General features: G+C 39.0%; 3 protein-coding genes across 6 annotated transcripts in view; 1 reads left to right on the plus strand and 2 right to left on the minus strand.

Annotated features, from left to right (window-relative positions):
• LOC103133702 (zona pellucida sperm-binding protein 4-like) overlaps positions 1-980 on the minus strand; it is a 13280-nt gene extending 12300 nt beyond the window's left edge. Inside the window, exons 1-2 of the mRNA XM_007545563.2 lie at positions 977-980; positions 3-332 (exon numbers count right to left, since the gene is read on the minus strand). Coding sequence (XP_007545625.1) covers positions 3-291 — 289 coding nt within the window. The 5' untranslated portion in view covers positions 292-332; positions 977-980. The remainder of the gene's footprint in view (positions 1-2; positions 333-976) is intronic.
• The window catches only part of LOC103133700 (low affinity vacuolar monovalent cation/H(+) antiporter-like), a 20537-nt gene extending 4678 nt beyond the window's left edge, over positions 1-15859 (plus strand). The window contains exons 2-21 of one of the 4 annotated variants that reach the window (XM_007545560.2): positions 3524-3693; positions 4526-4657; positions 4750-4856; positions 4938-5052; positions 6072-6188; positions 6267-6328; positions 7236-7388; positions 8348-8539; positions 8629-8728; positions 8806-8947; positions 9035-9218; positions 10187-10286; positions 10527-10660; positions 10756-10787; positions 11621-11733; positions 12530-12675; positions 12753-12847; positions 13198-13276; positions 13357-13465; positions 14563-15854. In XM_007545560.2, coding sequence (XP_007545622.1) covers positions 3624-3693; positions 4526-4657; positions 4750-4856; positions 4938-5052; positions 6072-6188; positions 6267-6328; positions 7236-7388; positions 8348-8539; positions 8629-8728; positions 8806-8947; positions 9035-9218; positions 10187-10286; positions 10527-10660; positions 10756-10787; positions 11621-11733; positions 12530-12675; positions 12753-12847; positions 13198-13276; positions 13357-13465; positions 14563-14636 — 2256 coding nt within the window. In that variant the 5' untranslated portion in view covers positions 3524-3623 and the 3' untranslated portion in view covers positions 14637-15854. Of the gene's footprint in view, positions 1-3483; positions 3694-4525; positions 4658-4749; positions 4857-4937; positions 5053-6071; positions 6189-6266; positions 6329-7235; positions 7389-8347; positions 8540-8628; positions 8729-8805; positions 8948-9034; positions 9219-10186; positions 10287-10526; positions 10661-10755; positions 10788-11620; positions 11734-12529; positions 12676-12752; positions 12864-13137; positions 13277-13356; positions 13466-14562 lie in introns of those variants that run through there. The other 3 variants (XM_016668054.1, XM_016668055.1, XM_016668056.1) reach the window with 3 other exon arrangements.
• Positions 15860-16274: 415 nt separating this feature from the next.
• Positions 16275-22422, minus strand: LOC103133703 (kelch domain-containing protein 10-like). Its single transcript, XM_007545564.2, has 10 exons — positions 22177-22422; positions 20892-20984; positions 20567-20788; positions 19816-19970; positions 19581-19729; positions 19400-19484; positions 18726-18792; positions 18592-18639; positions 18364-18503; positions 16275-17485 (listed from the first exon to the last, which is right to left on the minus strand). The coding sequence occupies exons 1-10, from the start codon at positions 22259-22261 to the stop codon at positions 17276-17278; spliced, it is 1254 nt and encodes a 417-aa protein (XP_007545626.1). The 5' UTR covers positions 22262-22422; the 3' UTR covers positions 16275-17275.
• Between the last annotated feature and the right edge of the window lie 269 nt (positions 22423-22691).

Raw genomic sequence — 22691 nt, forward strand, 5'->3', positions numbered from 1 at the left:
AGGTTGTTGAGGGTAAAGATTCTGAGGTTGCTGAGGGTAAGGGATCTGAGGTTGTTGAGGGTAAATATTCTGAGGTTGCTGAGGGTAAGGGATCTGAGGTTGCTGAGGGTGAGGATTATGAGGTTGCTGATGGTTCTGGGGCTGCTGAGGGTTCTGAGGCGTCTGATGGTACTCAGGTTTCTGGGGATACTGAGGCATTTGAGGGTACTTCTGTGCCTCTGCTTCCTTGCTAGCCAGGCGGCATAGCAGAGCTAGTGCTGCCAAACAAGTGACACTCCAGTGTCTTGCCATGACCTCACAACTGTCTGGTCTGGTTACTCCCCAAGTCTCCACTTTCTGTCTGCTGTTTCATTTATGTCTTCCCAGGCATAATGCTTTACAGACTCCACCCCTTGGGGAAATAATCATTTCCAGCATTCATACAAAAGGGGGCAATTCTGTCTTATCAGATCAGGTCAGTGAGTTAGATAACAGTATGACATTATGTTACGGGTCACAATAACTTTTATGTGGTCTATGCACCCCAAAATTTATCTTTAGCAAATGTTTGTTTTATTATCACATGATCACAAACACATTGATCTTTTCTCTGGACTTCCAGCTTCATTTGAGCTGTACCTCAGCTAATGTTGTTTTCATTCTCACATTTACTGGATCTTCTATTATTTATATTTGTATTATAAGTACAAACAATGTCAAAAACCCAGTAGAAAAGAACATTTAGCATAGAATTGCCTCAGAAATTAAATGTAGAGGTTTTACATATTTTCTTTGCCTTGCTTTGTATTTCTGACCAGGATTATGGTTTGAGGTTAATTTTCAAAAGTGAGTTTTGAACATTAAATATATGTAACCATTGTTATATTTAATGATAGCATTACACAGTCAGTGCAAATCACTGGTGTTAAGGTGTTATTGGATTGATATCTTGGTACTCCAGAGTCCATTGGACTACTGTAAATAAAAACTTAAGCACACACAAAGTTTTAAAATGATTTTAAACTTTGTGAAATGGAAAGTTATCATGGTAAGTAACCATACGGACACTGTTCAATAATGGATTGGCTTGTTCATAATCAATACTCAGATAGGTCACAGCATTTAATTAATGCTCCATTGATGCTTTGGTGCCCAAAGTATATCAGGAAAATATCCCCTACACAGACATTTTTCCAATCAGTAATTTTCCAATTCTGGTGAGCCTGTTAGGCATGTAGCCTCTGCTTCCTTCTCATATCTTACATGAAAATTATCTGGTGAGATCTTCTGCTGCTAAAGCCCATTTTCAAAGTTTAAGGTATAACCCATTCAGAGATAGCTTTGACAAATGTTTTTGAGCTACTGTAGCCTTTCACATCATCTGAGATTTTTATAAAAATAATCTTGTAAGAGTCAACACTGGAAGGAAAAGGGGTAAAATGACAGGGTGCTAAATGACTGCTTGACATAAAAGTATTATTTGCAAGGTGACTTTTTATTTTTGAAATCACATGTTTACTTGCTATTAGCGCACATGCTATGACCACATTGGCCCAGTTAAATGTCTGCTTGACTCATTTACCACTAATGTTTTTCTAATCCTGTTTATAAAACAGAGCTCTTAAATAAGGGGCAATTAGACTGAGGTCACTAGTGTTGCTGACCACTTTTTGTGGATTGTGAGGCAGCTTTTTGTTGCGCAGTGGGTTCAACGTATTATCTAAATCAGAATAATCTGTTATTTTCCACTTAAGCAATGCTCTTTAACATTTTATTAAATCTCAGTCTAATTTCTAGCTTGTTACTACAGAATTAAACACACCTTTATTCTGGATACTATTGGTGAGTGCGTTAAAAATATGCAACAATAGAAAATTTAATTTTCAGTGAGACAATGAGAATTTGAGTTTCTAAAACCTAATGAAAGTCAATCTTCAAATTGACCTAATATATTTCACATACCTCTCACACTTTCTGCCATTCTACAGGACATCTATTATGATTATGTTGTAATGTTATTTCAGGAAAAGGCAGATAGATCCCCATTGAAAGTATTTCTGTAGTTGTGCTGTTTTTTTTTAAATCACTGTATTTTTTGCAGTGACATTGTACTACGCAGTGAAAATTAGGGGACATAAGCATTCCACACATTAAGGTCCACAATTGACAAATAAATAAATGAAAATAAAAAAATAGCATTGTTCTGAACAAAATAAAAAGCAAAACAAACAGGATGGAAGACATTTCAACTTTGCACACATTTGAAAAACAAATGTGCAAACTTTACAAACTTTATTTTAATGAACTAAAATCAGAAAGCACTGGATTTTACTTATTGTATGATGTGGTTTTTCTAAACTCCCTGAACAAAGTTCTTAAATGTTATTCTAGTAATATTTTAGGACAATAAATTGAAATGAACACACTCTGTATATACAGAGAGGAATAACCAAAAGATGGAACCTCTCATAGTGAACATACAAATACAGATGTAAAAAAAAATGTGGCTTGCTTTCAATATTTCACAGCATCTTAACTAAGATGTTTCCCTACTACAAACAAATGTTGATAACTGCAGGGCATGGTGTTAAAATGACACACAGAAATGTGGAAGTGCATCTTGATAAGTTAAATTAGCATGTTTTTCTTGTCTTTTCCCACTTTTTTGCTTTTTTCAGTAATTAAATTGCAAAAGGTACTTAAATACAGTACTCAAGTAAATATAGCCCATTACTGTCCACCACTGTACTTCACGTTAATTCTCATCTTTACTAATATTCAATATTTAACAATTAACTTCTTTCCTTGGTTATAGTTAATTTTTACTCAACATTTCTCAGTATTTTGCATGACTCATAGAATACCTTGCATACTGCCATTTGATCAGACAGTGGCGCTGTGTATCATTTATTTTCATTAGTTAAAATAGACTAATGAAATCAGCTACACAATTAACATACATTGCTTTGAGTTTTTATTTTTGGAACCTATAAATAATAATAATAATAATAATAATTATTATTATTATTATTATTATTATTATTATTATTATTACTATATGCATAAATTGGGATCAAGGTGTTAAACCGAATCAGGACCGATTTGACACTTTTTTTCTTAAATCAACCTCTTACGCTTTTCAACAATCCACTGAGCTCTGGTGTTACCTTTCAGTGTTCATCGAGCGCCCCCAAGTGGTCAGATGAGTATTAGCCCAGGAGTCATTCCGTCATCTACAAGCATACATCTTCATCAGTCCAGATAGTGTTTGCATAGTGAAGTGATCCAAACTAAATTCTGCAGACCTTCGGTTTTCTCGGATCTTATGCCTTTTGTAATCAGAATGAATTCCAAACTTCAACATAAAACATAACTATGACAAGTTACCTTTGAACTACAACAAGTTACATTTGAAGTCATATTCTTCATATTTACATAATCAAAAGCTCTCCTGAATTGTGTACTTTTTCTTTAAGAAGTGACCACTACGACTGGCCTACATCCCCCACAATTCTAAGCGGCATAAGCCTGTCTGTCTTCGCAGAAGCGGAGCGACAGCGGCGCCTGATCCAGAGAATATGAAGGCTTGTGCTCGCGGAGAGTGAGTGGGTCAGTGGTGACGGTGACTGGTATTACTGGGAGAAATGTCTCTGTCGTCCACACGCAGCTCAGACTCGACCAGCCGGAGGAGAAAGACCGCAGAACAGTCGCAGGGTGAGCGGATCATGTTCCTTGTTTGGCTTCCTTCAACGTAAAACTTTATTATAATCTGCAGATTTAATCACTAATGACAGTAGGTGTCTTCAGCATTCTCCATCTTCATTGTACTGCTTATTTTTCAGTCGTTATTTACCACTTTGCGGAAGCAGAGCACTAATACAGACAGTCACACTGTATTAATTAGTAGGTTTTCCCCAGTGTGGCTGTTTGTGTGCGTTGGTTGGTATTAAACACAAATAGCTGGACAAATTACCGACTTAACTATTCAATATTACCATTTCTTATGCTAGTGAAGGGAAAACAAATCTTCCAAAACGAATATTGCAAAAACAATAAAATAATAATAATGAAAAAATCACAACAGCAAGTTAAATTAAAAAGTATATTTTTGAATTTGCTTAGTTAAAGTGATTATCAAGGAGATTCAAGTAAAAACACACCTTTATCATTTTTTTTATATGTTACAGAATTGAAATCATTACAAGGAGGATTTTAGATGTAACCCCCAAACTGTCATTTTGACTGACTAAAATCATCAACATGCTACTCTGTCACATTTTCTCATCCACCTGAAGCCCAGACAACAACACAAAAATAGGAACCAAAACTAGGCTCTAAGTTAAAATGGTGAGCAGTGATATCCTGAGAAATGGGGAAGTCAAGATTTTTGTTCTACTCTAGTAATGTCGTCAGTACTGTTTTGTCTGTATTACCTGTTGAAATAAATATGATCTTATAATTATTAATGAGTAAGATGTGACATTCTGACTCCGTACAAATGGGGAAAAAAATAAAAGAGCCTCCTGTTTGGTCTTCGCTGTTACAGATCCTTCATGTGTTCTTGATCCTCAAACAAGTTACAATCATGAGGAGATCCATGACGGATCGCAGGAAACCCAACAACCTGATGCCTCACACACTCCGTCTCCACATCACTCCTTGTGTCCTGCAGCAGCTTGTAAGTGTTATGTATCAGAACGTTGCACATGAGCAGCGTTTCCCAGCAGGTTAACAAGTGTTAACCAGTCAGCGTCATGCTTGTTGCTGCAGGTGCAAGCCGGCATGTCTGTGAAGAGAGCTGGGAGGAGATACAAAGCAAGAGAACCATCAGAGTGGAGAATGAAGTGGAGGCTAACAAGCTGGTCAACAACTACAGGGTGAGACAGTGAGGGGTTTTCTTGCAGGTTAGAGCTACCAGAGTGTAAATTTATAAATTTATAGTGTGGTCTGTGAATCAGTTTGGTTTCAGAAAGTGGAAGAGCCACGTCACGGCGCGGCCGTTTGAAGAACGGTCAGATGTTGTGAAGGAGCTTTACTCTGAACTCAACGTCATCAAACCACACTCAGGTCCAGGTACAGATCATCTGGTTTTAACTGCTGCCTAAAGCTGTGCTGGTTGTTATTTCTGCTCTTGTACGTCTTCAGGTGCACATGGCTAAATTATAAAGTTATCAAAAAGTAAATTTACTTTAATCCAGAGGTTCCCAAACTGTGGGGCGCGCCCCCTGGGGGGGGCGCCGTGTCATTGCAGGGGGGGCGCGGGAAGCCGTCTGGAAGAAAAAGTTTGGGAACCACTGCTTTAATCATTCAGTTCAAATAGGGAAACTCATCATTATATAGATTCAGAACCCAAAGAGAGAGATTTTTATGTTTATGGTCATTTTTATGGTTGCGTTCTAATTTTCTGTGAAATTAGAATGAAGAGTCTTGTTGATTATAGACTACTTTACTGAGTTGCACCAATATGACACAGAGAAGGAATATCACAATATATCGATGAGGATGTGAAACCTCTATTAAGATGTTTTGGTTAGGCCTGTCACAATAATCAATAAATCAAATAATCGCATGATAATTTAAAATAAACTCAATCATTTCCACAGGCATAATTTATTGTTTTTCTTTTTTTCCTCTCTCTTTCTACCATAAACTGGATGATAAAAGTCTTCAGTTTGGTGCTTTGGTCTCAACTAGTCATTTTTTTGAAAGACAGTTTTGTTTAGAAGGACTTCAACATTAATTTTATTTGTTGTTTTGTTTATTTATCTTGGATATTTAAAATGTCTTCCACTACAAGTATTAAATGTCCATTAGAATTTAAAGTTTGTTGATCTTTCATAATATGTTCTTGTATTATCTTTTGGCCGTTACTGTTTTATTTCTTTAAAATGATCTCAAAACAACAATATTATTGTTTATTGTTAATCCGGCGAAATTTGTTACCGTGACAGGCCTAGTTTTGGTCTTGATTGAAATATTGTTCTGACAAATATTTATTTTAAAATGTAACTGGTAGTCTCACTGAAAGAGGGAACATTTTTAAGTCTGCTAAAAGGTTTTTGAGCCTTGTTTTTGTGTGGCTCTGTTTTCAGGTCACTTCATCACGTGTGGAAATCTTGCGTATGTTCTCCTGTTTGGTTGGTGGATTTCTCTGGCGTATTTTTTGGTCGGTATTCTGATGTTCATCACTGTTATCGGCTTACCCTACGGTAGGTGGGCATGTTGTGTTAAATGTAAGATTTCTGCCTTATTTTTTTATTTTTTATTTTCGTTTTCTGTGACTTCAGGGAAGCTTTGCTGGAAGTTGTGTTGCTACTTCCTGTGGCCCTTTGGAAACACGATCCATGAGGTATTGCTTCTGCTCAGCCTCTTTTCTGTTCTGCTTGCTGTTTTAAGATTGAGTCCTGCTGAATCTTGTTTCGGCATTATTGCTTAGTTTTGAAAGCAGAAATAATTGTTTCCTAACTAAAACCGCACATTTCGAAAATTGCAGCAGATAATTTTTGCAACACTGTGGGTGTTGTTTAAACTTCGCTTCCTTTGAGTTTCAAAGAAAAGAAATGATAAATTATCTAGTATTTGCTCAATTGTTTCTGCTTCTTTTCTTGCATTGCATATTTTACTTGAAAAATCATTGTATCAATTCATAAATAATTTGAGATCTCTGTGGATATATTCATCTTTTTCATTATTATTTCATTCATAATTGGATTTTTAAGTAGCATTTGTATAAAATCCTTTTATTTCTCTTATTCAATTTTCTGTGCTTTTTTTTATTTCAACTCGGATTTAACATGAAAATATTAATTTACAGTATCACCTAGGGTTCATCAACATTTGAGACGGTGTCATTTAGACGCTTCAAGTTTTTTACTCCGTTCGCGGTCCAGCAGGATCGTACTGACCCTGTGTGCGCTTTTACAAGGATCTTTTGTGTGTGTGATTTTGCAAACTGCATAAGACTGACATGACACTGTCATAAACATGACGTAACACCTGTCATGAAGATGAAGGATTTTTCATGAACGTTTACGACTGTTGTCATGAAGTGTCATTCGGTAAATAATGACACTTTTAATACAAAGCTGACAATTTTGATGGACTTTTAATACAAGTTTTAATGCAACTTTGTTACCGAAATCTTTCATGTTGTTTTAACAACTCTTTAAAATGAGATCTTAAGTTTGTGTTTCCAGATGTGCATTATAGATGAGTAGTAACAGAGAAATAACTCCTCCCTATGGTTGGTTGTCCAGATAGGAGCCACTTTGTGGAGATGTTGTGAGGAGGCACCAGACTGCGAGTGCAGCCTGGAGACGGTGGAGGACAGCTCCTCGGTTCTGCTGCCTTCGGCCACAGAGGGAGTGGCTCCAGAGGTGCCAGAACGACCTCCTCGCGCTCCTTACTGGGTAAATGTTTACACTAACACAGGCTTTAGAACATGCACAGAAAAATACGCAGATAGCTTTGAGTGTTTGTTATTACTCTGAAGATTGATGGTGTAATTTGCTGTGCAAGTTGTTCAGGTTTTTGAAATTGCTTTGTAAATGTAAAATGAAATTTAGTTGGAATTTTGCAGCTGAACAAATTATTAACCTCTTATAATGTCGTTTTAAGTTACATGGCCTCGCAGAAGTATTCCTACTCCTTTGAGCACTTCTTATTTTGTCACGTACAAACCAAACCTTATGGAGTTTTATTTGGATTTTTTTGTGACAAACCAACGCAAAGTAGTGCACAGATGTGAAGTGCAAGGGAAATGATTTGTGACATGGGAGAAATGTTGTTATAAATTACATACTCTGCCAGAGTTTTTTTTATCAATATAATCAAATTATTGATTTAAAACAAGCTTGCTGAAAAGTTACTTGCAAGTTATTTCCGTTTTATTTCAAGTGTACTAATATATTTGCACTAGAAAATAGATCAAAAATCCTTGGTAAGATTTTGCTTTTGCAGTTCTACAATTTTTAAGTCAAGGAGCTGAATATATTTTTTTTCTCCTTTTTTTTTTGCCACTGTAAAATCATGGCTTGCTTTGTTTTGGTTTATCACATAAACTCCCAATAAAATATATTGTATTTTGTAGGTGGAGAAGTTCAAGGGTCATGCAGTGGACTTTGGTGTAAAATACCATGTGTGGTGGAAACATGATACTACACTGAACCCTAAACATGGCATCCTCACAGTCAGAGTCGGTGGTGGCAGGATCATGCTGTGTGGATGTGTTCTTTAGCAGGAACAGAGGAGCTGCTTGTCAGAGACTTTAAATATTACACAGCAGGCTGGAACGGGTTGGACTTCCTGCACACTCTGAGCTGTTTAAAGACCCTGTTTGTTTACACAAAGTGCTCTCCTTGTCGTCAAGCATCGTCTCTCCACCTACATCTGGCTGCTGCTGGGTTTTCCTCCCCTGGCTGTCGTCCATTCTCTGGTCTGCTTCGTCTCCTGGATCCTGGTCTTCACCATCCCGGTCGCCAAGATGAGCGCTCAGACCGTGGGCGTCATTCTGCTCCTGCCTCCTGAGGACGTCCTGCTGTCCTCCAGCTCTCACAGGAAGGTAAAAGGCTGATGAGGCGTGAAATTATCGACCACAACAGGTTGTGTTGAGAAGCATCTCTGTCTTTGTGCTTTTAACCTGACCTGCAGCATCAAGGCTATGAGACCAGAGCTCTGCTGTGCTGCTACCATGCTGCAAACTGGTACTACTACAAATACACAGTTGATGGGATCAATGTGTTTGCTGTCAGTATCCTTCAGCATTTCTCTCTCTGTGTGTTTGTGTGTCATGGCAAAACTTGTAAAGATCTTTGACTCACCCCTCAGACCTCCTCCCCATAGTTATTGTTGCCCTGGTAGTCGGGTATATTGACAGAGAAAACCAGTTTGCCAGTTCAGATGTCAAGTTTGCCACAGCGATCAGCTCCATCATACCCCTGTCTTACTACATCGGCATGGGCATCGCAAGGTAAAATGACCACGATCCTCTGCACAGCGGGAAAAAAAAGGTTTTCTGTCAAAGCAAATCTGATGGTGACATTCTCCATTTCTGCAGTATCTCCGCCCAGAGTAACTTCGCTGTCGGCGCCGTGGTGAACGCCACCTTCGGCTCCATCACAGAGCTGACCTTTTACATCACCGCCCTGCTCAGAGGCCACCGGGCGGCCAATCCCTGTCTGCAGGAGGTCGTAAAGGCGGCGCTGACTGGGACGCTGCTGGGATGCATCCTCTTCATCCCTGTGAGCATATAACATCCTGAATTATAGCTAATAAGCAAGAAAATGTACAGATTCTCTTTTAAACTGTATTTATGTGAAAATAATCCCTCATTACAATCCTGCAGGCTTTTGCAGAAACAGTTACATGCATAACATCTCCTTAAATCACAATATCATCAAAGTTAATTTATTTAAAATGAAACAATCAATACACAGAGGGACATATTTCCAGCTTTTATTTTCAGTCACTGTTGTTCACTGGGTGCTGTAGCCAGGCGTAATGATGGAAAGTTGAGTGAAAGGAAAAACGTGTGATAGAAAAAGGCGCACAAGAAACTATTTATTGGAAACTTTTTGACTCTTCGTGCTTCCCTCAAGCTTTATGAAAATGCTGATTTAATTTTCCAACAGGTCGGGACACCAGCACCTAGTTTAGTAAACATGGTACCAGTGTGTTTAGTTGAGGAACGAATGTCCCTGACCTGAACCTCATGGAGAGTCTAGGTAGTTTTGTTAAAAGAAGATGAGCTGGAGGCTGTTAGAGGAACCTGAGCTCCCTTAACACTTCAATGCAGCTGTGCCAAGGAACATGGAGGGAGAAATTCATAAAGAATATTTTTTGTAATTAAAAATTATTTTTATTTGTTGATTAAAATATTCCAAGTAGCTGAAAAAAAGTCTTTTGAGTTCTCATCAGCTGAGTCATAATCAGAAAATAACACTTTACATATAAATACCACCATGTGGGATTCATATAAACACAAATAATTAAGCTTTTCCCATCATTTTCTAATTTATTGCGATGCACTTATAGTTAGGTGTTAAACTTGTGCAAATGAATAAATATGTTAATTATTTTTGCTTGTTTTAGCTAACATGAAATAACCAAAGATGTTTCTTAAATTTAATAATAATTTAAAAAAAAAAACATTCAGGATGTATTAAAACATTTCCAGTGTTTCTTGAATGAAACATGTTTTGATTTTTAGGGCATCTGCATGATAATCGGGGGCCTGAAACACAGCGAGCAAAGATTCAACAGCCGATCTGCGGGAGTGAGCTCTGCATTGCTCTTCATCTCTGTGGGAGGCGAGTATTTATTACTTAAGTAGCAGCGAGTTTTGTTTTGTTTGGGACGCATTCCAACAAATCTGGATGCTATCTTAAGGTGAACAGCAAATAGATTTAAGAAGACAGAGAAAAGCTTCAGATTGTCTGTATTTCACTCCAATGTAGTAACAAAGTAGTAGGTGATCAGCAATGGGCTTGGATATTTTTGTTTTTTGTCTAAATTAGTCGAATAAGCTTCTTTTTTTCTGTGTCTTGCAGGTGTCTTTGCCCCCACGCTTTTCTCCAAGGCGTACGGGAACCTGGTGTGTGACGCCTGCACCAACGCCACGGGAGGAAACGGCTCGAGCAACGCCAGCGGGCCGTTTGTGTGCCACAACTGTCACTATGATCTGGTCAGTAGATGTCCGGAGCTCACAGACCGCTGCTCGAACATGGTCACTTATATTCACAACTGCCTTTAAGAATGATTTTTGTCTTGTTTTCTCAGAAAAATGGCACTCTGTTTCGTGACCACATCCAGTGAGTTCTGCTTTATTCTTATGGCTTTTTGTGATTAAATCTCAGACTTTTCCAGACTCAACTTTCCAGAGTTCTCAGTTTTGCATTTTCTTTATAAAATATAAAAGAGTAAAGATCACTGTGAGTTTGTGGCAGATAATTCTATAGTTGGTGGGCTAAAAATGTGGAAAGACACCAAGCTGAATGAAAGAAGAGGGAAGAAGAACAGGAGAAAGAAAGAAAATAGACAAGGACGTAAAATGGTAACGTCACAAAAAATAAGGAAGGACATGGGGGAGGAAAGGAGGATGAACTAAAGGAAAAGTTTTCAGTTCTCTGTGTTAATTTTAAATGTAAAACACTAAAGATCAGTGTGAGTTTATGCCACCTATTTCTATAATGGTTGGCTAAATACATGGAACCTGGAAAAAACTGGAAAAGGGGAAGATTCACACAAGGAAGGGAGGAAAGAACGACAGAAAGTCACAAGAAAGAAGAGAAAGACAGAACGGGCACAAGGTAGATGTAAAAGGATGGAAAAAAGGTAGGAGAAAAGAAAAAAATACAAGGAATGTAAGAACATAAGGAAAGAAGGATTGGCACTAGAAAACCAGGAAGGACACGAGGAAGTGAAAAAGAACACAGGAAATGAAATTTGGAGTGATGGAGGGTGGGAATAAGGGGACGAGAAAGGAGAAAAAGAAGGTTTGACAGAAAGACATAACTTGTAGACGATAGAAAAAGGTGACAAAGTTTGGAAAAAATGTTCATGCTCTTCTTCCAGATTCAACAGGAGCCCAGCTCAGAGTTCAGGGTTAAAAATAAGCCTCTGTGTTTGGCTGTGTTCCTGTTAGGCCTCTGGTGTACACCGTGTCCGCCCTCCTGCCCGCCGCCTACATCATCGGACTGATATTCACTCTGAAGACGCATTCGCACATTTACAACATCCATGTTGGAGAAGGGCAGGGTGAGACTCGCACACGACTTCATCGTTACAGTTCAGGGCAGAGCTTTACACACACGCGTAGTTTTGAATAATGTGTTTGAGACGTACTGTTGATCAATTGTTTGTATGGATTTAGACCGACTATCAAAGAAGCTTAATGTTAGCCAGACAAAAAGTTCTGCGGTCTGTTGGGGATCGTGCAGGGAAACTCATCTGTGTCCTCGTTTAGAGATTGAAAAATTTGGATGTCATCCTTCTTACTTAATATCCCTTACTGTTTGTACCTCTGGGAGCAAAACAGCCCCACAGCATGATCCTCCCACCTCTGTGCTCGACAGTTTGGAAAGACATACTTTGTGTCATTGAGACCAAATAGTTCAGTCATTGTCTCGTTTGAGGTTAAAACCTTTTTCCAGAATAAGCTTGGTTTGTCCATGTAGGCAGTGGGAAGATGTTAGTTTTGACGCAAAAGCTTCTTCTTCAGTCTGGTGTTCAGGTGTGTTTTGGATTAAGATGGGCTTGATCTCTGGCGATTCGTACATTTTCCTTGTTCGTCAGTGATAGCAGGTTTTGATAAGATGGTTGAAACTTTGATACAGGTGGATGTTCTCAAGCTTCCCCCAAAAAATGGTTTGGAATGGATAAAAAAAAAACAAAAAAACGTAACGATAAGCTTCTGGAAGGTCTTGACTTTAACAACGCTGAGGTCAAACTCACAGGGAAGAACTAGAAAATAAATGAAGCCCCAAATCAACGTCAAATACAGTCCGGTTTACAGTAAACCCTGATGTTCACACTAGAATTTGTGTCTGATCAGAGACCGGTCATCAGGGGACGGTGGTCCACTGGTCCCGCTGGAGGTCTCTGCTCATCCTCATCGCAGCCACCGTTCTTACGTCCGCCTGCGCCGACCTCGCCACCGAGCACATCCAGCCCATTCTCAACCAGCCCAACGTCTCTCAGGTCGGCCTCCCGCCATCTGAGCATGCTCAGACTCTCTCCTGACTGTGCTCACCCTCCCTACATCTTTCCTCCCGCAGTACTTCATCGGCGTGACGGTTCTCGCTATGATCCCCGAGATCCCAGAGATTGTTAACGGGATCCAGTTCGCACTCCAGAACAACATCAGCTTAAGGTCGCTTGAGTTGTACTAGAAAAACTTAGAGGCTGGGGTCCTTGTCAAACGTTGTTTTTGACTAAAGTCCCAGAGCGTTAGAGCCCCAGTTAAACGATATTTAACTGAAGTCCTAAAAGGAGTGCGGGTTTTAATGTTATCTTTTTTTTTAAATCTTTTTCAAAATGTCTTTCTCTTTCTCACTGTTTTTTTCAATGTCACATGCTGTTTTTATTTTAATTATGTGAAGCACTTTGAAATGCCTTGCTGCTGAAATGTGCTATGCAAATAAAATTTGATTGATTGATTGATAGAGATGGAAAGCTACAAACTGGTTTCCATTCCTTACATTTGCTGTGTTTCCTCCCCAGTTTGGAGGTTGGAAGCTGCATAGCTGTGCAGGTCTGCATGCTGCAGATTCCAATACTGGTCCTTTTTAATGCCTTCTGTGTACGTCACATTCCTCCCTCTTCTTATAATTGGTTAATAAAAATTTAAACTGATAACCTGTTTGCTTTGTTTTTCAATAGGATGTGGGCTTCGTGTTGCTCTTCAGCGATCAGCACTTGTGGGCCAGCATTTTCAGTGTCATTCTGGTCAACTACATCTTCGTGGATGGCAAGTCGGATTATTTCCAGGGTGAGTCCTGACCAACTGGATGCTTACAAAATGAAATTTAAGACTTGGAGCAACAACACAGATGAGGTGTTGGTAGTTATTCTGAATGATTGCTGATTCCAGCCTTTAAGTGTTAAACTGCAGGTTCAGTGCAAAAGTTACATAAACAGGACAGGAGATCATATGAAGATAAAACATGTTAAAATCACTTTAGAGTTGTTTTGATATTCCCACTGCCTGATGTTGTACCTGAATGCAGCATGTGCAGGTGTTAGAAAATCCCCCCTCATCATGTCCGATTCCTTAGATTTGCATCTCACATGTTGCAAATATGAGGTGCAACATCTCACATTGCATCTCATATTTGAGATGCAAATGTGAGATGCAGTAGTTTGGTAGTTAGTAGTTTGGGCTCAGAGTTAGCCGGTTGCTCTGACCTGGGGATCTGGTTCTGCGCTGCAGCTGCATGAAGAACTTTAATGTTCCCAACTGAGCTTCTCAAGTTTCATTTTTATCATTGCTTTTTAAAGTTAGCTTGACACTTAGACATTCTGACTGTGTTCGGGTGTAAAACAATCCTGCATTCATTTGTTTGTACCGGATATTTTTGATACAACTATATTACCTTTATAATATAGTTATTATAGATCAAACTCGAGGCCCGTGGGCCAAATCGTGCCCGCCATAGGTTTTTATGTGGCCCTGTTATTAATCAAATCAAAGCTGTTTTTATCTGCTTACTGCCAAATTATACCAATCATTTCCTACAGTTTCTTGAGAAATTTCATGGAAATTCACGCAAAATCAACAAAGCCCCACACTTTTGAGTTTATTGCAGATTTTTCTCAAAAAATTTCAAAAATGTATCTAATTTTAAGAATTTGTTGATATTTTAGCAGCTTGTGTTTATCAGGACATTCTGGCACAACCGGCCCTTTAAGAGCATTCAGGTTCTTGATTTGGCCCAAGACAAAAATGAGTTTGACACCGATGTTGTAGAGGAAATGTCTCAGCAGCTTTAGTTTATTCCCACTGTGAAAGCAACCTTTGTGTCTCTGAAATCTCACAGTATATGTTACTTTTATTTTTTTTACTTCTGATCATTTTTGTTTCTTCAGGTACTGCCCTGGTGGTCGTCTACCTCATCCTCCTGGCTTTGTATTACTTTGCTCCGTCTCCGTCTGGCTGCTGAGAACAGAACCGAGTTTCATCTCAATTAGCACTTTTTTTAAAATATGAAGGACTCAAAATGAGCAAATATCAGTTACACAGAATCTCTGTGGGTTTTTTAGTGTTGATGGGTGAAACCTTGAAGGAAATCTGAAGCATTTTCTCCATGCAAACAAAATTAACTCAGGTAGGTGCTACTAAATGCACAATTATAACTTGTGAACAATATTGATAGATGTGTAATATACAGGCCAACTGAATTGATTTATTTTAAAGAAATATTCCCTTTTTAAAAATATGAAGGACTAAGAAGTAGTATTTTCAAACTGGTACAAAATACATATTTAAGACATTTCTAGAAAGGATTGTGAAAGTTTGTAAAAGTGAATCTCAATAAAAGTTAATTTATGTGATTTACAATAATTATAACACAGAGCAATTTATCTTTGTTAAATTTTATGATTTGGTTAAAATTTAAGTGTCCAGAAAACAGGAATTGCAAAAAAAGGGCTTTGAATAATCAAATTTAAACAGTTTGAAATATCTCCTTTTCATTGTTAACAAGATGAATAAGTTTTTCTATTTGAGTTGAATAAGTTTTATTACACGGTTGATGAGGATGAACCTGCGTACTACTGGAATCCGCTTGAGCTTGAGCAGAAATAAAACACATCTTCACAAGGTTTCTTAAAAACAAAAAAAAAACACAGCTGCCTGTTTTTACGGTTTGCACAGACCGGAGAACAAGAGTTACAAAACGATGCAGCCATATTTTCCTCTGAGGAAATATTCACTTGTTCCCCAGAGGATTCTGTACAAAGCGACATGCAGACCATATGCAAGCAGAACATTTCACTTTCACAGACAGAATTAAAACTTAATCAGGCTGATACATTTGAGCTTCAAGCATAAATAAGGCCACAAAATCTCAAAAAAAAAAGAAAAAAAAAAAGAAAGAAGTTAACGATTCAAAAATCAACAGTAACAGTTTTGGTGACAAATAAAAGGCCCGTCTGGAAACATCAACACAGTATCGCCCAATTAACTCAAAGTTTTCCTATGTTTGGTTTGCAGAGCACTTCACACTTGTTACAGTTTTTAATATCCTGAGTACATCACACACACTGACGAGGACTGCAGAATTACACAGCAGCTTAAGATACCAACACCACCTAACGAGTGACTGAACATAAAAAGTACAGCGTGCTACAATGCTAAAACTGGAAATGGGATCAGGAAAAAAAATAAAAATAGGCAACCGATACAGGACACGTCATCACCAGTTGATGAAATGAGCAGCACAGTGTTTAAAATAAATAATTAAAAAGTTTATGCTGGAGTTCCTCCTGAGGAACCAGGAACAGCATCTGAAGGCTTGGTTCAAAAATAAATTCATATCCTTTCTGAAAACACAAGTAAAGTTTGAATGATCTGCAGTTTGAGGGATGAAAAGGCACCAAATGCATCAAGGAAAATAACAGAGAAATGTGGTGGATATCATGTGCAAATTCACGACCAAGATCCTGGGTTCCCATTTCCACATCTGAAAAATGTAACAGAAAACTAACAGAAAAAAAATAAAATAAGATCCCAGACTTTTTTTTTACTAGTTTTTAAAATATCAGAAAATAAAATTTAAAAAAAAAAAAAAAAGCCAAGGTATTTCTTGAAATCTTTATTTTGTCTTAGATTTTCCCCATCACTAATTGAATGATTGTTAGCAACTCAAAAATTTTGATTTTCCATTTGAGGGTTTAAGTAAACAAACTCTTAAAGTAGGTCAGGTTTAGGCATAACAGAATGAAGTGTAAAAGTTCACAAATTGTGTTTTAAAGAACTACATTTAGTCCCAAATTAGTTGCTTTAAAAGTGGTGGAATAGCCCTTTACTCCACTACTGAAGCTTTGCTTTGTAATTAAAAACATTCAGCAGAAAAATCTGGAAATTTGAGTCTGGAAATGTGTGGACTTTTGTACAGGAAGCTGCGTAGGAACCCAGAGGAAATGAAATGGTTATAGAGGCACCAGAAGTTTCACAGTGAGCCTTTTAAAAAGAGGCTGCTGGGTTTTCCTCTGATCACAGGAGCAAAACGTTGTGAATGAACGGATCATTTTTCAGTTTGAAATGCTCAATGGCAAAACACATCATAGCATCTTAAATAACCGCCCCAGTTCGACGTCTTTGAAGGCATCTCAGATTTGTGTTCAGTGGAGAATTATTTACTGACAATTGGTTCCTAACCAAGCACGTATAAACCAGTTGCAGATTTGATCTGCTGGAAAATGTGGTCACAGTGAGGAATCTCATCAGATTTAGCAATGCAGCTGGGTGCAGAAAACGGCAAAATGTTCACTCACACTGCCTGCAGCCATATTTAGTTTGTCTGAACTGTTTTTTTTTTTTTTTGTATTTACCTTAATATTTTACACATTTCTGGGACACAGAAAGGAACGTGCACAGAGGTTTTAAATTACAAGTCAAGTTCTACATGTGCACCACTTCACTGCCTTGGATGGACATTTCAATTTCTAACAGAAAAGAACGACGGCAAAAAACAAAGTATTTTCCCAGCTAACGTCACCAAGCTGTCTTTGACCTACTTACAACCAACTTTAGTGTCAGTCTCCGTCCTGCCCCGGTTGGTTGGTCTGTGTGTTCAGCCTATTTGAGCCTCTGAATTAGTGAATGTGTCAGTCCCAGGCTCAGCAGCTGAAGGGCGGACAGCTGGGTTAGGTGAGGGAACAATTTCAACAGCTTCTCCCAGGTCATTTCCAGCAGACTGGGCACCACCAGCCACACTTTATACAGAGAGGCAGTCCTTTGGTTCCCAGACATGTTGACAACACCGCCGTGGATGTACATGCAGCCGGCCTGAAGCAGCAACAACATTAAAAACATTAAACCAGTGGATGGACAATACAGAAGCTCTGCAGATACTGACCTCATGAAAACCACATGTTAGAGGTTTAGCTGACCAGCTGCTACTCTGGAGAAGAATTACAACGCTATCCAGTTTCCTCCATTTTAGGGCTTAAACAATTAATCTGATTAATTGTGTTGAATCAATATTTGAAATAATTGCCAATTAATTTAGTAATCAATCATTAACTGAAGTAGATCCATTGACTTTCAACAGATACTCCATATAATGAAATACTGTTTTCATTATAATTGACCGTTTCTTCAGTAATCCATATATTTCACATGTAAATATCTTTTTATATACTTCTGGTTTGACTGAACTTTAAAGCTCTTTCATTAATGTAAATTTGGCATTTCTCGACTTTTTTTTTTAAATCATGAAACTAATGCAAATGTGTCCCTTTTTTTCAATCAAAATGGGTCATAAATTAGATCAGCAGATAACAAGAAGGCTAAGTAAAGCGAAGGTGACCCATTATATTATTTTAAACTTACAACCTCTGTCTGACCTGGAACTGCTGGATTTGGAAATCCAACCTTTTTGGAAAATTTAGAGCACAGTTAAGAATCCTCAGTGTGGAGAATATACCAATGCTGTTTTTGTAATGGTGATGACATCTTTAGCTGTAAAAGCTCAGCGCTGATTTCTACAAGGACGCCACTGCAGAGCGGCAACTGAACTTTACAAAGATCTGCTATAATAAATCAACGGCCGAAAATCAGCCACAGAATTCAGAAATCAGTCAATCAAGAATTCTGACTGACAAAACTATAATCCATTAATTAATTGTTCAGATGTAGAAAACTCTCAGAGCCACGTTACTGACCGGAGTGACAGCAGCGGAGTGAAAGTAGGCCGGTTCCGGCATCACGGCGGGCAGCTTCGTCCACTGAAAGGTCTGAAGGTTTATCTTCCACAAGTCTGACAGGATGAGCTCGCCGTTATAACCTCCACATATAAACACGTCTGAACGCACAAACAGGCCAAGACAAAAGGTTAAATCCAGCATTTCAGACGTGTGTGTCGTGCTAATGTTGTGTGAAAGCCTGCTTACCGTCTTTGACCTGAACACAACTGTGACACCTGCGAGCAGCAGGATAACCTGTAGTGACGAGATTTAAAATCTTATCAGAGGTCATAAAACCAACATTTGGCTTAAAAAACAGAGGAAGGAAAATGAGAACGCACCTGCTTTTTCATGGGGTTTGGTTACAATTTCTTCCCAGTAATTAGTCTCCAGGTTATATGCATGAATCTGGTGAGCAGAAATGAAATTATGAAAATACACACTTAAGTCGAATCCAAATATTTACTCATTAAAGATAAAAAAGGCAAAATGTTTACCTTCCTGTCTGACATTAAACCAGACTAAACTATACTAGAATAGGAGCAGAGGATCTTATAAAAGATGGATACTTACAATGAAGTGACTAAATTGTGAATTGTGAGGGGGAGATGGAAATGGAAAAATGAAGACAACTTAATATATCGGTCAGAAAGTTTAGGCTTAAAGAAGGAAGATGTGGAGGCAGAGCTAAACGGGAGTGTTTGAGTAGAGCAGTTAACAAACCCGACTCGGTTACATCAGTTCTGCCCGAAGGAAAGATTATTATCCAGATTATTGAGAGAAACTCAAAGCATGAAACCAAAATCATTTGACCCAAGTCATACAGTTTGAAAGGCAATGCTACCAAAAACTAAAGAAAGACTTTATTATTCTGACATTTAGCAACTAGAGTAACTCTGCTACCCCTATCTGACTCTAAAGCAAAAAAAAAAACAAAACAAAAAAATATTTAATCTAGTTTTAATGTCAGACAGTGAGGAGTTCAGGCCAAGCTTTTCACTCTTGTTCTTCTTACTTTATCTAACGGATATGACATCCATGAGGTTCCACCTCCTAAAATGTATATCCTCTGTCCGTCTTGAGCCAGCTCGTGTCTGTACCTGAAAAACAGAACTCAATCCGTCTCTATCCGCCGTAATACTCTGGACATGACGGTCAGAATAAACCCAGTGAGCGAGTATGATGAATTCACTGACCTCTCGTCGGGTAGATCTAATGGTGCGTTTTTGGGCTTGAGGTGGGTCCACTCCCTGGTGCTCAGATCCAACCGGTGCAGGTCGGTGCTGTAGAGGTAGCCCGTCGTGCCTCCAAACACGTACAGATAGCCGTTTATAATGACCATCGCCTAGAAACAAAGCCCACCCGATGATGGATTGGTAAAAGAAAACGCCAACACTCATCACAGTGTTGAGGTCTGGACAGAAACGGTACCTGTCCATATATCTTATTTGGTTTCTTCCCCTTGCAGTTCAGCAGGTTCCACCGTCTGTACTGGACGTTGCAGACGTGGACGTCGTTGCTGTTGTTTTCACCGAAGGGAATCCCGGTGCCACCAAACACAAGCAAGTTGTTGCCGTGCAATACAGCTGAGAGACATACACGTGATTTAACGCCGACTCTCAGAATAAAGCTGTCGCAAAATAAAACCACAGGGCAAAAACAATCTCAGAGTTTGCATATTCATACACGCCTGCCTGGTTATTTAAATCCAGCAGGCTACCAGAACCTGCAAGTCTGGAAATTACCAGAATGTAACACACATTTCCTCTCTCCTGACATATTCAGCAGCAGGCACAAAGGAAATAAGAGACACATACTTAAAGAAAATACTTTAAATGAAGACAAAATTAAGGAAGAAATGTCATTTAGTCAAACATCATCCTAAAATATGCAGGTGGTATTTATTAGATGTTCCACATTAAATCTGATTTGAGAAAGCAAGATCATGCAAACCAGCATCTTAGTCCAATAAAGAGACAATGATTGATGGAAAGATAATTTAAGAGGCGTCCAGCTGCAGTTTTCACTTAGACTGTCTTTAATCAGAGGTTCAAAAAACTCACTAATCACACAAACCTATATTCTAAGATACTCAAATTGAAAGTACAAGAAGCTTGACTTTCATTTACAGCATATTTGTGTGCCCACACTAGCCTGCTCTTGTTTCCACGTCTGTCCTTACCTGACATGGACGCCAGCTCAGTGGGCATGTAGCCCTCTGTGCGGATCTGCTGCCAGGTGGCTGTGGCGAAATGAAACCGCCAGAGTTCCCTGAAGAGAGGGTAGTCCTCATTCTCCGACCCGCCCGCCTCCTCGAAGTCGGGGTTGTAGCCTCCGAACACGTACAGGTTGGAGCTGTCTGCAACACAGCGGTGTCCACTGCGGGCAGAGGGTATGCAATGCCCTGTGGGAAAAGTTTTAATCTTAACCAGCTGCAGACTCTCTCTGGATTCTTAGGGAACAGATTCTATCCGTCATCCATCTCTTTTCCCCTGGAGTTTCAGTACCTTCTTTCAGGAACCTGTTGGGGATCCGGAGGTTGAGGCCGTTTGGGGAGAAGATGCGCCGAGCCTGAAGCCATCGCGCTCGCTTCTTGGAGCCTGAAAATAAAGAAACAAAGTCAAGAGTCAAACTTAAAAGAACTTCAGCTGACCAAAGCGCTACATGAACTACAATGCAAGTTAATAACTGGGATAATAATAATGAACAAGATCAATGTTTTTCCTCTTCAAATAGGGCGAAACAAAGTAGCACACAATTATGAAATGAAAGGAAACTGGTTCACATTTTTTTTTCTTTATTCACAATTTTTATTTGGCCCTATGTTGTAGAATTGCTTTTTGTTTTAATCACAGCAGCAGACTTTGTGTGTTGTGTCAACCACTGCTTTACACATGTAGAGTTGTGACTTTTCTCGTCCATTTTTCTTTGTGAAAACATCTCAAGCTCAGTCAGATGGCATTTCGTTCTACAGATCTTTTCCTGCTAAAGAAGATTTGTTGTGGGGATGGAGTATTTAGGGTGACTCACAGTTTTAGTTTTCCACCACACAGTGGTAAGCCTATAGACCAGAAAGTTGCATTTGGGTCTTGTCTGAGCATACTTGGATATTGTACTTATCCATGTTTGCAGACTGTACCCCGGCTGAGCTGTTGATCTCTGCCAGTCTCTTGGTTTGCTCTCCTTGCCTGGCCTGTCAGTTTCGGCGGACCACAATGTCTTGGGTGGTTTGAAGTAAATATGGCCAATTATTGTACCGTTTATCGCTATTGTAGTTTCATTTCGATCTTTATAAGAGTTTTTGGTTCATTGAGACAATAATAAACTCTACATGTTGAGCTTCGTAAACAAAGAGAACTAAAAAGTGTCTTTGGGATCGTTTCTATTCCTGTTTTTTTTTTACTGCTCGGTCCATAACAGCAGCAGTAAATACCAACATATTTACAAATATGATTACTTCCAATTAATGGGTGCCATTTAGCGACATTGGTTGCAGCTTTGTCCTGATCTGTTCCTTCAGCGTTTTCCCATTACACCGTCACATACTCATGAACGTTTGATGAAAGATGAAAGTGCTAATAAAAACCTTTTGAGATGCTTCCGTAGCAGCGGTGGCTAACTCCGGCCTGTGGCTGAAGCTAACAGAATTGGGAACAAAGAAAGCTCCCATTGTGTCATCTTTATGTGCATAACCACAACATACAAAGACGCAATCAACAAAACAACTTCCCTTTGGCTTGCTGTATGTGCTACGGGCTATGCTGTTGCTAGCAACTGGTTTTGTTTACAAACCTGAATCGCGGACAGAGGGCCGCCACGACAGTTTCTCAAACTCATTGAGGTGGCTGGAGGTTCCGTTCGGTTCAAGTGACGACATTTCACTGGAGACACAAACACAGAGACGGTTCACAGTACCAAGAACTGGATCGGAACCGGACTCCCTCTCACTAAAGTCCAGGCATCGGACTGCAAGAGGCGAGCACCAGCATCCCAACAAAATAAAACCGACAGGCGCAGCTCACAGCTAACCAGCTGATGTGAACCGACCAATCAGAGGGCGAGGAGTCGTTCGTGTTGCGTTCAAGAGCCGCACGGCACACGCTGTTGGCAGTAGCAATTAATCTTTATTGAAATAATTTATTTTTGACAAATAAATGATATCAGTTGTATTGATGGTAGAATTGATGAAGTCATCCACGCTGGAGTGCTTCTGAGCATGAATTGTGTTTTAAAGATTGTGCTTCAACATTTTAACCTGTTCAAATTTTAACTGGGACTTTCCAAAACCTTCATTTTATTAATATTTA

The sequence above is a fragment of the Poecilia formosa genome, unplaced genomic scaffold (genome assembly GCF_000485575.1).
Source record: "Poecilia formosa unplaced genomic scaffold, Poecilia_formosa-5.1.2 Scaffold13, whole genome shotgun sequence".
NCBI classification, from domain to species: Eukaryota; Metazoa; Chordata; class Actinopteri; order Cyprinodontiformes; family Poeciliidae; genus Poecilia; species Poecilia formosa.

Excerpts from the sequence above, each read along its gene's own strand:
- LOC103133703 (XM_007545564.2), bottom strand. The coding sequence starts at position 22,261 with ATGTCGTCACTTGAACCGAACGGAACCTCCAGCCACCTCAATGAGTTT. Across the intron at positions 19,730-19,815 it reads CAAATAAGATATATGGACAG|GCGATGGTCATTATAAACGG; the intron begins GTACCGTTTCTG and ends CTTTGTTTCTAG. Across the intron at positions 18,793-19,399 it reads TGTCATATCCGTTAGATAAA|ATTCATGCATATAACCTGGA; the intron begins GTAAGAAGAACA and ends TCTGCTCACCAG.